General features: G+C 40.5%; 1 protein-coding gene across 1 annotated transcript in view; it reads right to left on the reverse strand.

Moving 5' to 3' along the window:
- Positions 1-1015: 1015 nt before the first annotated feature.
- adamts18 (ADAM metallopeptidase with thrombospondin type 1 motif, 18) overlaps positions 1016-15775 on the reverse strand; it is an 82628-nt gene continuing 67868 nt past the window's right edge. The window contains exons 19-24 of the mRNA XM_084721273.1: positions 11263-11467; positions 8240-8434; positions 5573-5643; positions 5276-5441; positions 3280-3475; positions 1016-1962 (exon numbers count right to left, since the gene is read on the reverse strand). Of these exons, the coding sequence (XP_084577399.1) occupies positions 1847-1962; positions 3280-3475; positions 5276-5441; positions 5573-5643; positions 8240-8434; positions 11263-11467 (949 nt within the window). The 3' untranslated portion in view covers positions 1016-1846. The remainder of the gene's footprint in view (positions 1963-3279; positions 3476-5275; positions 5442-5572; positions 5644-8239; positions 8435-11262; positions 11468-15775) is intronic.

Consider the following 15775-nt stretch of genomic DNA (forward strand, 5'->3'; position numbering starts at 1 on the left):
CAGGCTTCAAATCCATTATTTCATCAGGCTACAACACAATACTAAATGTGCTCTTTTCTCGAGCCAGATCTCACTGAACTTGTACTTATATGACATAAACATAACATTAATAGAAACTGTTTTAATGTATTACTTATTACTAGCTAGGTGTGCTTTGATAAATTTTGTAGTTGATCTTCTTGCAGTTGTGACATTACTTTGCGAGGCAGCTGGATGCATCTGTCTCGCCAGGCTTCAAGTTATCTGTGTCCACACCAACAGTTTCTTCATTGAAAGAAGAGACAGAATGGCACTGAAGGCTTTTCTCAATAGAAAATCTGTCCTTTGTTAGACAAGATAGATGGATGGTTCATCCAGTCACCTGCTAATTGTCTTTTTTTTTTTTTTAAAGTGCTTGCCCTTTTCCAAATAGTTTCTGAGGATGACTTCCTGCATGGTTCTGGGGTGTCATCTTATATGCTACAGCTTGATCAGTACAATCTTTCCACAGACACATATTTAAAACTGGAATAAAATTAATGCAACTTTACAAAAGTAACATTAACTTCATAATGCCATCAGTTCTCAAGATCTGTCAAAATCATTTTTCAGGCCTAAGATTCTGATTATCAGGTTTTCGACATTTTTACGGCCTGTGGAAACCCTGTTTTTTATGCAAAGGGCACACATGTTTGTGTCTGAGCCAAGTGAAGATTTTTATGCTGTTCTTTTTAAAGACATTGCTCAAGAGGTGGCTGATTAACAACTGTGACTGTCATCGCTCATAAATCTGTGCTTCATCAGAGCTGCATTTTGACCAGACTTCTGTGGAGAACACACCTACACTGCTCTCTCTGAACAAGCAAAGCCTCTTGCTATGTAGACTGCACCCACGCTCACCCTACAATCATCCTCTTCTGTCCCTCTTCACCCTACTCTCCCGTCCCCCAGGCCTGCAGACAACGCGGCACTTCATTCCCCTCATTGTGGCTGTAATCGATGGAGAGAACGCAGGGAAGAAAAAGAAAGACAGACAGATGATCAAGTTGTATTACCATAACCGTACAGGAGAGATAAAAACGACCACTTACATCGCTGACTGGATAAAATGTTTTACATACACTGATAGGCTTGTTTTCGTAGCGTTAACATGAATGGAATGCACACGAAAAAATGTGTCTCAGTATGATTCAGCAGCAGCAGTAGCAAACATAACAAGCGGAGAGTGTGTGAAGGAGAAGTGCAGAAGACATCTGACCACTGATTACTCATATAAAATCTCATAATGTGGATCCAAGGGTGACTGGCACAATCCTATGGTATATCCAAACAGAAATAACATGTCACAACAGATCCACTGTACACCTGACAAAATGTAAAATCATATATTACGAACCATAATAACTTAAATAAAGGAGTATGAAACCAGATGCCTTTAAAAATACAACACAGAAGCAAGCTAGAAACGCTATTGTCCTTTCTTGTTCTCTTGATGGCTTGTAGCTTTAGAGGTTTCAAAAGGAAAACACTCAACAAAATGACAACATATATATTACATCAATAAGTCTTCAGATGCTGTTATTTGTTTTTTCCAGTTCCAATGTGATCAGGTACATGACGACTTGACCGCTTTGGCAGGCGAGCACCAGCAGCCACATTGCCTTCTTTTATCAAAAAAAAAAAAAAAAAAAGTCGTTTCCTCTTTTACTTCTTTACAAAATTCATTAGTCAAGTACTCCAGGAAGAAAACACACAAGTGTCGTGCACAGTTCTATGTGTTGTTGAGTAATCGCTCCCAAAGGGCCTCTGCGGTGTGGTTTCCTTCAGAGGTCCCGGTCGAAGCCACAGGCTCGGAGGTATCAGAGCTCTATGGCCTTTTGTTGGAGCAGGACTTGCAGCACTGCTGTCCATAGAACTTGTGGTTGCAAACGCCGTGCTGGGGAACCAAGTGACACCAGCTGAAGTGGTCCACGCAGTGTTCATCTGCAAAGACGACAAAACAATAAGGCACTTCTTTAGGAGCAGTTCAAACTAAGGCTGCAACTCACGACTGTATTCACTTATCTGTGTATAACTTTTCTAGTAATTAATCATCCTTGAAAAAAGTCAAAGAAAAGTCAGAGAAAATCATGAAAAATAGCCATCAGAGTTCCCAGAGGGCAAGGTGACATCTTTTAGTGCATGTTTTCTTGAACTAGAACCCAAGGCATTCAGTTTCCTGGCAAACTCAAGAAGCTGCAACCAGTTATTTTTTACCATTCATACTTGATTAATGACTTGGATGACTTGGATTTCTTATTTTTCTGTTGATCAAACCTCAATTTATCATTTCAAAACTAGTTCAATCAAATATAAAACAAGAGTAAGAGTCTGCAGCCATGCTAGGAGGTCAGTGAGGTGCTAATGCACATGAGAGAAGTTAGCCTGAAGAACTTTCTGCCTTGGCAAAAATACTTCTGTCAGAAAGCCCAAAAGACTTCTGGACATCTTATGGAAGTCAGGTGACATATAAAGAGTGACACAGTCCACATCAGGAGTAGGTTGTGGAAAGGGTTAGAAAGGCTTTCTGGAAGAAAGATTTCTGCAATGAAGGGCTCTCTGACAGAAATCTCTGAAGGCTAACTTCTACTATGTGTGCTGTATTGAAGCACAGCAGTCTTTGGAGTTAAATGCTAATTTGAGCAGGCTAACATGTTCACAATGACAATGCTACTATGCCGATTTGTAGCAGATGTATTGTTTACCACTTTCACCATCTTAATTTAGTCTTGTTAGCATGCTAGCAATGGCAAATCACTTCACACAACTGAATGATTGGAATGTCATTAGTTTTGCAGATCATAAAACAAAGTCTCACCTAACCAAAAATGTGACTTGATGATGAATGAGGAGTATGAATGTTTAAACCAAATTTCATAACAATCCATCCAATAGTTATTGAGATATTTCATTAAAAGCCACAAATGTCAGCCTCACAGTGGTGCGAGAGGAACAGTCAATAGGGGTCATCCTTTAGGGACCAGGAGGCAAGTCAGTGGGCTATTTAGATAAAAACTGACTGACTTGACTGGCATTACCATCCCAAGACCTACCCTGCTAGTTGGCTGGTGTTTGCAGTTTGTTAAGTCACCAAGTGGCTTAAAAATATGAAAACACATTCACAATTTACTGTTAAACTATGAGAGGAATTTATCAATAAGACAGGAAAACCCATCCATGTAAACTCCACACAGTACTGTAATGTAATAGGTATGAGGAAATGAAACTGGATGAATTTGTCTTTTTCCCTCAGGAGTTCACCTTTCAGTGTTGGTCTAACAGCTGTGACCAGGCCAGGGCGTTGTGCCGGAGCTGGGGGAGCAGGGGGGCAGAAGTGTGTGTTGCAAGCCCTGGAAGTAACAGGCCTCTGGTGGGGCAGGCAGCCAGCTGCGGGCCGACCTTGCCGGAGACATTGGATGGACCGAGTCTGGACTCCTCCGCCACAGGACACAGAGCACTGACACGGGAGGCAGGAGAAACACAGCAGAGAGACAGTCAGAAACAAAGAGAAGGGCAGAACGAGAAGGAGAGAAATGAGAAAAAGGCAGGGAGATATAAATAGGAGAAGGAGATCAAACGTGGAAGCGCAGGGAGAAAAAGGAATCATCATAAAAGGAGCAGAGGAGGGGAGGGGAAGGGATGGAGGAAAAGTCTATGCAGAGACAAAGAACAGATGAAGAAAACAAACATCCCATCCAGCATGTACTCGCCCTCCAGCAAGCTGTCAGGAGATATCTTCTCTGGTGGAAACATACAGGGATCACAAGCTCGAGATCAAGCAGAATAAGACACTGTGCTATAAGAGGCTGCCCTTAAGACTTTTTGCATAATAGATGATATAACACATAGCCTACACAACCTGCCCCAATAGGCTCTGTAACAGAGTGGAGCTTTTGGATTGCATCTGAGGCCCATTCCACACAGGCAGCCACAGTTGGCTAAGAACTATTCTATGTCTGTGAACTCCCACCACCTCCGCTGTACAGTCTGCCTCTGAGATTTTTGGGGAAACATAGATAGAGCACAAGAGCACTTCGCAGTCATATATCTTTTATTGATTAGTTTTGTCCCAGACGTTACGTTGCCTTCCTCACCAGGCCTGGGCCTCCCTGAGAAAGGTGCCTGGTAAACAAACAAGCACGAATTCACAATATCTGGGATCACATATGTGTATACATCCATGCTTTCACAAACACTTAAGCTCTATGGCTAATTTTAGCTTCATAGATAGAGCTAAAAATGGCGGCTAAAAATCAGATAAGTGAGAGATGGTTGGCTTGGGTGGTATTAAGGTATTAGAGCACAGCAGGGTATTAAGAAATCCTAACACTTTTCAATAACATCAAAAACACTCTGCTCTTTCTGTTAAGATCATATGACGATGCTGTACTGAGGTAATGTACTGTAGTGTGCAGTACATGCCACCAGAGGTCAGTCTCGCTACTGATGGACAAGGCTGCTGAGATGACAAACATGGTGACTGGGAGATAAAGTTAAAAGACGAGTAAAAAAGAAAACTGTCTCTGCCCCTGTTTGGGAGTGTTTTGGATTTAGTCCAAACGATAAAAGTGTTTGATTTACCAAATACTTTTTTGAAACAATATGTCAATTTCAAATAGAGAAAGACAAAAGTATGATTCTCATGAGTTGAGCAGGGGTCCTACATATGTACTTGTTTGCTACATGATGTAACACTAAAAGACTAAGGTAAGCTAAAGTTACACTTCCAAAATCCGCTTAAGACCAGGGAAGAGCTGCTAACATTACTGTTGACTCTGACTGCACTCAGGACCATAACCTGAAACCCTGCAAACTAATGGAGTCAGCTGATGACATGCTACTAGGTTTTCGCTGCTATGTTAGAGCAGGCAAACACACTGTTTGCTCAATTTCTTGAACTTGTATTCTTGGTTTTTGAAAAAACTTGAAAGACACCTTTTTTTAAATCAATGTACCAATACAAAGAAGAAAAACATACACATACACCAGCATTGCATCCATTTTTGACTGTCCTAAGCCATATTCCCAAACAGATAAAATCTATTATTCCACTTTCTGATGTGAGATCTAAGTGTCATCATGGTGATGATGACAGATTCTAGTTTGAGCATCCAGTCGTGTCTCGGGAAGCATTTAGTGTAGTCCACAACTATGTGGGAGAAAAGCTCCAAATTGGAAGCCTGTCAGCTGGAATGAACGAGTAGCACTAAAAGTCTGTCATGTAGAGAGTTTTGGATCAAAGCATGAGCAAATGTACCTGTTGCCAGGGAGAGGAGTACCAGCCTAAGACCACAGCAGTGGAGGTGGTTCTGCCAGGGATGACCCGGGGGAGCTCTGGGCATGGACCTCGGTTGCAGCTCTGCTGGAGATCCACCAACAGTTTGGCCATATTCCTGCACCTCCGTATGGGGAACTCCACATACCTGTGCAAGAGAGGACATGTTTGTCTGCCCAAAATGACTTTTCCAATGTTCAATACACAGACGTCACACTGGGGACTCAAGTATGTGTGCGGATCTATTAAAGTGCGAGGTGCGCAGTTGAAGGCACATACCCTCCATGTGAGTCTCTCTCCCCGCAGCGAAGCTCTCTTTTCTGGATGCCTGAGCCACAAGACCTGGAGCACTGGAACAAAGTGCAGGCAGGAGGGACAATTTTAGAAAATGAACTCTGTGAGTGCATGTCTGTAATGTGATGGGTTCCCATAGCAGCAGACACCACAAGGTCACTTATTGTTGTAGTAATAGAGCCAAAATACTAAGTGCTCTACTGAGTATTTTTCAGTCATTACCTTTGATAAGCAGACAGCGTATATGTATGTATGTGATTCTGGCTTTTCTTCAAAACCCAAACCACAGTGTAATCTAAGAACTAAAGTATCTTCACTGTGTTTGACCTTCCTAGTCTTGTGCTGCAGACACTTTTATTCCATATTCAGCAACATGAACTGTTTAGTGTCTAACTGAGTGCCCTCGCTTCCCTCACTCAAACTGTACTTTACACAAACAAGAATAAAGAGGAATTCATACCACCACAGCAGGTAAGAATTCACTAATCTTTGGCACAACCACTCAAAGAATATGCTATCTGAAGTGATGATTCATCATCATCAAATACTCATAGAGAGTCATAAAAACATATATTTAACATAGAAGATATAAAAAGTATTCTTCAGAAAATGTATGCGGCACCTCTAAGTTTTGTAGGATGTTCATTATGTTTACATTAAAGCATCTGACTGCATAATTCTTTTGGCATGGAACCCTTCATAATCCCAGGAGTAGTTTGGCAAGATTGCCAAGCAAAGCTGGCAACATAATGCGGACAGATAAGTGGTTGAACGCCTGGGTTTTGCAAGTACTGCCCAAAAAGTTGTTCCTCTATAAATTAGTATGAAAGATGCTTAAAAAAAGCATTAAACTGTTTTGTAACTGCTTTTCCTGATGTAATGTTGTCAACGTTTAATTTATTTTACTCATAATGATATGTAATTTTACTGTCGCTCACAGGTTAATACAGTAACTAATATCCCCCTCACAAACCCACACACACCTACTGATATCATCAGTATTGTTGTTTTTATTGTTACTGCTGCTATCATATACACTTTGTTACTGTTTGTTTTGCGATTACTTTTATTATTTTGTATTGTTTTATACTCCTCTTTAATTTCCGTGGAGTCTTCAAATAAGCCTACTGTATCATGTATTTTTTTTAATTATGCATAATAAAACTGAACTAAACTAAACTAATTGGACTCATTTCAAGTCCCGCCCCTTTGTGCTCTGTGCTCCAATTACAGTTGAGTAAGCTGTCCACTTTCCTACTTTACTATACTATGTGCTAGGGACCTATATGTTGAAAAAAACCAAATCTAGAAGATGGTTGCTGGGGATGTGTAAAAGCAACATACGGTCACATCTTGAATTAGCTAATGTTAACAAAAGACTAGCTAACCAGCTAGCAAATGATTGATGCTGATAAGCTCGTTCACCAGCATTAAATTGTTAACATCAGTTTTCAGGTGCAGCTAGCTAGCTAGTATTTTGCAAACATTAGCTAACTTAAGAGGTAGACTAAATTGCTTTTACAGAGCCCCTAGCAACATCTTTTTACCATCTTCAAAATTTGGTTTCTTTTCAACATAAACAAGCCTAGCCATAGCATATCTCTGTACAGGAAAGAAGAAATGAGAAAATTGACAGAAGTTACCCTGGGTACCAAGCTTGCTCAATGTTATTGGAGTACAGGGGTGGGGCTAAGGATGGGTCAATTATTAAATTCAAAGAGTCTGGATGATCTACCATCTTGTAAGTATATTAATATTGTGAACAGAAAGCTGTGTTTAGAGCTGCAACTAACTAACTAATATAAAATCATCTGTTCATTTTTATTTTCATCATTCCAGTCCAGTTCCATGTCCATTGTCCACTGTCCATTTCAAACATTTGCCAGTTTGTCTTTCCACAAGCTAATTTAAGTTATATAAAGTTGAGCAGCACTGATTGTTTTTCCAGTACAGAGGAAGCAAGAGTCTTGATGTTGCATTGCATTCTGGTCTGGTGAGGCTGCTGGCTGTGAAACTGTTCCCTGTTCTCTGTTCTGTGATGGATTTGTCCCTGTATGACTGTTAAATTACTTTGTAAAATGGGATCACTTGAAAGAAGCCTTTGTTTTGTTTTTCTAATTCTGAATGATGGACATCAAAGCTCGATGTTCACTCCAGAGGTTTTATGAAGTTGAAAATCGGAAAGCGGTTCAGTGTGACAGTTATGCCTTCAACATTTGGAGACATACAGTATTTGCCAACAAAAAGCAAAATGGACAAACAAATCAAGGTGCATCATCAAAAACTGTTTCATGACTCAATATGGCTACCAAATATTCCATATAGCATTCCATTAAGTTTTATCCTTCGCCAACACAATGTTACAGGTAGGAAAAGTGGACCACACAATTGTCACAGTTAAGGAAGGCTGTGTTAAGTTGTGTTAAATTGCCTTTCCTGTGTTATTTTTGCATAGTTTGCATGTGAACCACAAAAAATGTGCACCAAATATAGGGCTTTGGTGGCCTGTGGGGCCAGTGCTTAAAAATATTAGCATCTATCCCTGGTTTTCGAGTGCTTCAGGGTAGATTTTTCCTCAAAATTATTTAACCAAAAACAACTGTCACTTCTATCGCTACTGCTTCTTGAGTTTCATGTCTTTTTTTTTCTTACTTCTCCCCAGGGAGTGGGGATCCACTGCAGCCTTTCGTTCTTGGGGCAGCGCCGCAGGACGCAGGTCTCTTGGGCTTTGGGTTTGTGGTGCTGTCTGCACATGCTGTCAGGCACCACCACCGCCTTGGCCCCGGGATCAGTGCTGCGGCAAAACACGCTCCGCTTCCTCAGTCCACGGCCACAGGTCTTGGAGCACTGCAAGTGGACGAGGAAAGAAGGTAAAGAAGTCATTGTGGAACAAAAGTCAAAAACACAGATAACTGCATTGTCAAGACATTATTTATTTCAATAAACAAAGGTTTAATGACATTTTTAAATCGTACATGGATGCACTCACTCTATATCTTAGCTTTATACTTCCTTATGATTGTTTAACCTTCAGCTCTCATCATGTTTAAGCACTAGCCCGTACAAACAGAGGGTAAATCCTTGGCACAGACACTGTAAATGCATTTGCAATTCACCACATGGTGTGCAAGCAAACAGAAGGTCACCGGTTTGATGACAGTCCATTATGGCCTAACATTAAATACAATAAACCGATAACTCTGGGATGAATGTGACCCCAACCCATCAAAGTATCCACCAACAGTGCTGCTGTAAATTCGAACTGAAATACAGAGATGGACAACAGAGTCAAACTGCTCCCCTGGGACGGACGACCACAGCCATCGGTGCAGTTTATACGACAACATCACATTAATTTATTAGATAACAGACACGTACACATCTGTGTATATCCATTTACATACACGAGCATCCACGCACACAAATCCCAGTTGTCCTTTTGTCGCTGAAAGGTCCGATTGATCTTTGCCGGCAGCGTGGCCTTGTCTCTGCATGACCGCAGACTGAACTCAGACTGGTGTTGCACAATAGTCCAAGCCCACAACACGAGTGTCCTAAAGAGGGATGGCTGAATGACAGCTGAATGTCCGGAGTGTGCAGGTCACACTGACTCATCATTCCAGAAGGTTTGACGAACTGACAGATCTGCTGCCAGACTATTAATATTGTATACAGGAAAATGAGCAAATAAAGGCCACGTCTACGCTGTGGTTACAGAGGAACCAGCCAAAAACTTCAAGTCATACTTGGTTAATAGCCATAGACTTAAATGTCCAGATCAAATGTAGGCTTTGGAAAAAACATTTTTCCATGCAGTAAATGAATACAATCCTGGAAATCTTGTAAGCACTAATCACTAAGAAGGGTTGATTGCAAACCAGGCAATGATCTCTTATAGCTGCTTTGTGATTCATGGGTGTATTTGGTGACTCCATTCATGTAGAGTTCATTCTGATGCAACTGCTCAAATTAAATTTTAGAAAAGGACAAAGAGTTTGTTTTTTTAACTACTCAAAGTAAAAAAAAAGCAGATGTCACAGGGTAAAAGCTGAATATGGCTCATCTATATCTTGACAAGAGGCACACTTATGCTCAACACTTTTTTTCCAGTGTTCTTCACATGTCCAACAGAGGGCAGCAGAGCGTTTGTTTTAGCTTGAGTGAAACATCTGACAGTGTTCATAGGATATCCAGTGTGTGTGTGTGCGTGTGTGTGTGGGTGTGTGTGTATGTGTTTGTGTGTGTGTGTGTGTGTGTGTGTGTGTGTGTGCATTTCCTCTCAGGCACAGACGTGTTTCTGTCATGCAGATGTCTACACATGTGTTTTAACCTGAGGATGGCGATGCTCTAGATGAATTTTAGTCAATAAATGAATTAAAGTATGACAGTAAGCAAACACACTGTGAACCAGAGGTCATGATCATCAGGAGTGAAATGAGGTTTCCTTTGAAACTTACTGTCATATCTCAATTCTCCACATTTCTATGCTTGAACAGCGAGCGGGCCTATAGAAGCAACTACTGGACTTTTTCACATGTCACAAGATGAAGGACACAGGTGTAAATAATAGAAGGAATGAAGGCTGAAATCAATTTAGCTGCTTCAGTTTCAGGGTCCTGCTATTGTTCATGCTAGCTCACCATCATGGCTTACCGGGACTGAATAGAACAAAGCCTGTGCTGTGCTTTTCTTTTGGTAAGTCAAAATATCTGCTGTGAAAAAGTCCTGTAACAACTAAAATATAACAGATCTATTTCTTTGTGTACAATTTAGCCTAAATCTTAGAGTTCATCCGAGGTCAGCTGCTCTGTGTCAAATTAGAATCAAACTCCAGACTTTGGAAAGCGTTAATAAGGAGTACAGCCATGAGTTATGTAGCTTCACAGACCAAACATTATACTGATAATTGTGTCCCTGTGGATTTACATTGTGTATCAACAAACTCCAAAAAGCTGCTAGCCTGCAGCAAGATTTGTCTTGTAAATTGGAAAATTATAACAAGAGTCTACAGCATATGGGAGGCTGTGCTTGGGCATGGGGATACATTGAGTAAAATGCTAATGTCAATGTGCTAACGTGGTCACAGTGAAAAGTTCAACATGCTAATGTTGCAGTTAATGTTTACCACGTCATCTTTGGATGGCAGGCTAATTTTGTTAATTAGCACTAAAGACAAACTGCAACTGAAGCTTGAAAATGTCAGTTTTGCAAGCATTTCATAAACTCAATGCTATCTATGTACATTTACTCAAGTACTGTACTTGAGTACATTTTTTACTTTGAGCACAATTCTGAAAGTCAGACCTTTACTTGTCACAGAGTAATTTTACACTGTGGTACTACTACTTAACTTAACAATTTGAGTACTTCTTCCACCACTGCATAAATTTAATTAAAACAAAGTGAATTTGACCTGGCATGCTACATAAAAAGTGTGGGGGTCCCCAAAGTTTTTACAATTCAGGATGAATATGGGTGACTGCACAAAAAACAGTTGTCAAGACATTTCCCCACTAACCACAAATGTCAACCTCTTGATTGCACAAAAGGAAAAGTCAGAGCATAACCAAAGTCAACAGCATTCATTGACATGGGACCATGAAGAGCTGTATCATATTTTGTGCTAATCCATCTATAACATATTTCTCTCATATGTCTAGTGTTTTCAAACTTACCTGTGACCAGGATCCAGTGCTCCACTCAGGCGGGCAGGCCTGGGTGTGGCAGGGCTGGACCTGTGCCGGAGAGATGACTGGGCAGAGGGAGTGGGCCACCACCTCTTCCCTCTGATAAGTCACCTTCCTCAGGCAGCGCAGCGTCCTGGTCTGCTGACCTCCTCCACATGACCGACTGCAGGGTCCCCAGTCTCCTGTCGCCCAACTGTAAAGGGACACCAAGAGGGAAATGGTGAGCGGAGGAAACCCAATGAAAAAGTAACATTAGCAGTGTTTCCCTTGCAGGAACTTTCCCCTGAGACAAGAAACTTAAAGAAACTCAGTGCGACCAGGGTCTAGGTTAAATTACATTACAGGGACATTATTTTGACCCCTAGATGGGCAACTAGCACTACAGGCCAGGAGGAAAAGATGTATTTTTGATTTTAGTGTCAATTTAAATGGAATCAATGTTGCTATATAAATACGGGCAAAAATGATGTGTAAAAACAGACTAATTTGCCTAAGTTCTTTTGACTGTGGTGGAAATGCAGACACCAGCGGGCTGAAGGAACCTCAAAAGGTAGTTCCTGGGTCTAAGAATTCTTGGTACTTTGGGTGGAAACATGGCTATTGATGAAAGGCCTGTATGTATAAGTGGTGAAGGATTAGGGTTAGCATATAAGCACACATTTACACATACACACACATTATAAGGATGTGCTATAGAGTAAACTCAGCCTCTGTCATCTGGATACCAACCACATGACTGAGGTCCTCATCAGGGCCACCAACCGCAGGTTCAAACTCTAATCTGCTGCACTTATTTTGGGCCCAAACACTCACAGAAAAACACGATTTCACCCTAAATTTCCAGTAAGTTCTATCACACCAAAGACATCAGGACACCAGGTATTATTAGGCGGTTGAACTGGTGAACTCGGTGGGTTTTTCTTGCTTTTCTTCACATTTATGATTCATGAAAACCTAGACCTGCTGCTTTTAAAATAATTTCACACATTGATCTTCGTCACTGCACAAATTGGTAGTTAAGGACTGACAAAGAAAATACACATGTTAAAACATATATCCATAGCCGTCCATTTTGCTCCATACCATTCGTATCTGAACCTAAACATGAAAACCATACTGTATATACAACTCTCCATAACAGCTTTCCCAGGTCTCCAAGGCCAACTGTAATATGCAGCGTACAATAAGGCTGTAGACAGATGGGATTGTAGTCCCATCTCACTCCTCTCTTTTGTCATCTCATGTTTTTTTACATTCCTTTTTCTATCTTTTTCTATCTCCTCTTATTTCGTCCAGTGTTTTTTTTTTCCTCTCCTCTTCTCTCCTTTAGTGTCTTTGAAATCCTGCTTCGCCACTGATGAAAGCCTACTGCTGCTTCTAAAATAGCTTCTGTCTTGGCATCGGGGCTGAAGGGGGAGATTACAGCAAATGAGTGGTCTGACAACCACAGGCTTAGAAGAGGGAGATGGAGAGATGGGCAGATGGCTCCGTCCAGTTCTGAGACGACTCGCTACCACAAAGACCATTCCTCTACGCCGCCGACCTGCTTCAGGGGAAGAAAAATGCTTTCATTCTCTCTCAAACGCCACAGACAAATGAAGCAGCAGGGACTAAACTGCAATTTGGAAACGGGAAAGATGTGAACCGTTGGGACCTGAAAGCATCGGTTTTGGATTTTCGGGGACTGTTTGCTTTTTTTTCCCTGTGTTTTGCCTGGCTTATAAATAACAATATATCATTGGGGAAAAGTGGCTGAAGTGCCACTTTGCTTCGCTGCAAACCACCACTGACCTAGCTGTAATTTGTATCTCTGAAATGTTTCAATAACTGACATACTTTGGGGTAAAAGAGTGCAATACTGCAAGGGAGGTTCTGAGAAGCTCACGTTTTTAAGTACTTGTATGGCTGCAAACCAGTTACCACCAAAGAATGGACATTTACTCCTATCCTAATGTTGAGTTTGATTGGAGGCCAGGTTTAAGTTTAAGTTCTGCATAATTATATACCAAAATGACCATCTCTGCCACACAGGTTGTTATACATTTGTTTTGAAAAGTGCTACATAAATGAATGTATCATTATTATATTATTATTATAACCATATTAACCAGGACTCTTCACAGAGTATTTTTAAACCCAGATTGAGACATTTTTACATTTGTGTGGTTAGGTGTACAGACGGACATTTTCCGTCTGTACTTGCAAAACCATTCCTTCTGTCCATTTCCTTGTATTTTCTCTTTTCTTAGCCCTTTACTCCAGTATGATCATTCAGCGTTCCCAACAGGCTCTGACTGCTTTCCTTTCTTTAAGTTCTTTACAGTGCTGGTAATGCTGCAGCTGTATTTATTGAATGTTTTTTGGATATAAGTGTAAATAATAAAATCACTGATGGCTGAATTCCATTTAGTTGCCAGTTTAGTTGTTGAAAATTTGTTGCCAACAATTCTGATAACTGATGAAAGTACAGTTATCAAAAAAAAATGCTTCTTAAATGTGAAGATTTGCTGCTTTTGTTTGAAATTTATGATAATAAATGAAAAGTCTCTGGGTTATGTTGTTTGGACAAAAGAAGCTATTTGAGGACATCACTTGGGGCTCTGGGAAATTCTGATGAGCATTTTCCACCATTTTTTTTTTTACATTTTACAGACTTAAAAATAATTAGTTTCAGCCCAACTGTCATGGCTTACAGGCACAGTTGAGTACAACAAAGGAAAAGGCCTATTTCTTGGACACGTCTCATTCACCAAAAATATAAAGGCAACACTTTTGTTTCTGTTTCTATTTTTCATGAGGTGAAATAAATAAAAAAAATCTAAGCCTGGTCCTGTGCACACAAAATACTTATTTCTCTCAAATTTTGCTCACAACTGTTTTTCTTTGCCAAGATAATCCATCCACCTGACAGCTGTGGCATATAGAGATGCTGCTAAAAGCTCGTGATTGTTGCACAGGTGTGCCTTAGACTGGTCAAAAAGGAATATCCTGGCAAAGGAGAAATGCTCACTAACAGGGATTTTAATACATTTGTGAATAAAAAGAGAAATAAGGTTAATTTTTACTTCATCTCATGAAACATGGGAGCTTTTATATGTTTTGACTATAAATTTGGGCCAAAATAAATCAAATCAGTAAAAGTAAAATGTTGGTCTCAAATGAAAGAGAAAATAAAAAGCATCATTTTCTTCCTACTCACAGGAATAAAAGCTATTTATCAAATTTCTGTTGCGCTCCAAACTCTATTTGAATGAATGCCATTTTTATGCTTTTATTTTTACATGTTGTCTCTTAAAGTGGGTGGAAACGAAAACACAAAACCTGGCACTTATTTCAGACATTATGTCTGCACTAAATTCCCAACATGCTGTTTCTAACCTGGGCAATCTCATCAAACACACTATTACCATGATTTAATTAATTTATTACATATATATTATACCTCATAAATACAGTACATTCAATGGCTGTTATTTTTTTTTTGTTTGTTTGTTTATTAGTACCTGAGATTTTTTTTCCGTTGTTATTTATTTATTTATTTTTCTCCATTCCTATCCTCCCTTTTTCTGTTACAGTCATTTTCCCACTGGACACTGTGCACATTTTTATTAGCTATTGTTACTAGTGTACTGTCAACTGAATACATGTTGAATGGTGCTGATTGTCAAAAAAGGAAAAATCAAATCACAAAAAAACAAAAACCATATTTGATAAATGTTTGTTATTCTTCACTGTTATCCTAAGTTGGCTCCTCAGAGCATTCTACAGTTTAATTCTTACCAGTCTGATAAATACAGGCCCTGGTCAGTATCCTGTGCATCCATCTTTTGTCTCTATTTTTCTGCACATCTTCTGGCACAGGTACAACATGTCTCACTTTGATGTGTCTACGTATCCCGCTGCGTGATGCACAGAGAAATCCCCAACCTGAGCTAAGTGACTGTACAGATGGCCTCTGCCAAGAGACACAGCAGAGATGGAGCTACAGAGGAAGAGAAGATGGAGAGGCAGAGGGAGGTGGGGATGGGGGCTGTGCTGTGGAGAAAGCAAAAAAAAAAAAAAAAAAGACTTTTAAGAAAATCTATGAGATATGAGCATATCTCTTGCTAACTGCACGCTGGGCAGGAAGATGGAACTGGCTTCTTAAAATTCTCCTCGCATCCTTCTTTTATGTTCAGAAACTGCTGCTATACACCACGGTGGAGCATCCCCCGTTTTCCCTGACAGGCTAACAGCAGTATGAAGGTTTAAAGCGAAAGGGGGAAAGATGGTAGTGAAAGGGGCGAGGGCGTGGAGGGGGGTGGTTTTGACTGGCTCTGCATGGCTAGACTGGCCGGGCCCCGTGGGAATCCCGCCGTCTCTGCACAATAAAACATGGATAGGCCTGTCAGCACCCGAGATACACGCTGCAGAGATAAGCAGGCACTTTTTACATTCCCCCCTCCTGTCAGACACACACACACACACACTCACACTCACACACACACATGCATCCCACCTC

This window comes from Lutjanus erythropterus, chromosome 1 (genome assembly GCF_056507025.1).
Source record: "Lutjanus erythropterus isolate fLutEry1 chromosome 1, fLutEry1.hap2, whole genome shotgun sequence".
NCBI lineage: Eukaryota > Metazoa > Chordata > Actinopteri > Lutjaniformes > Lutjanidae > Lutjanus > Lutjanus erythropterus.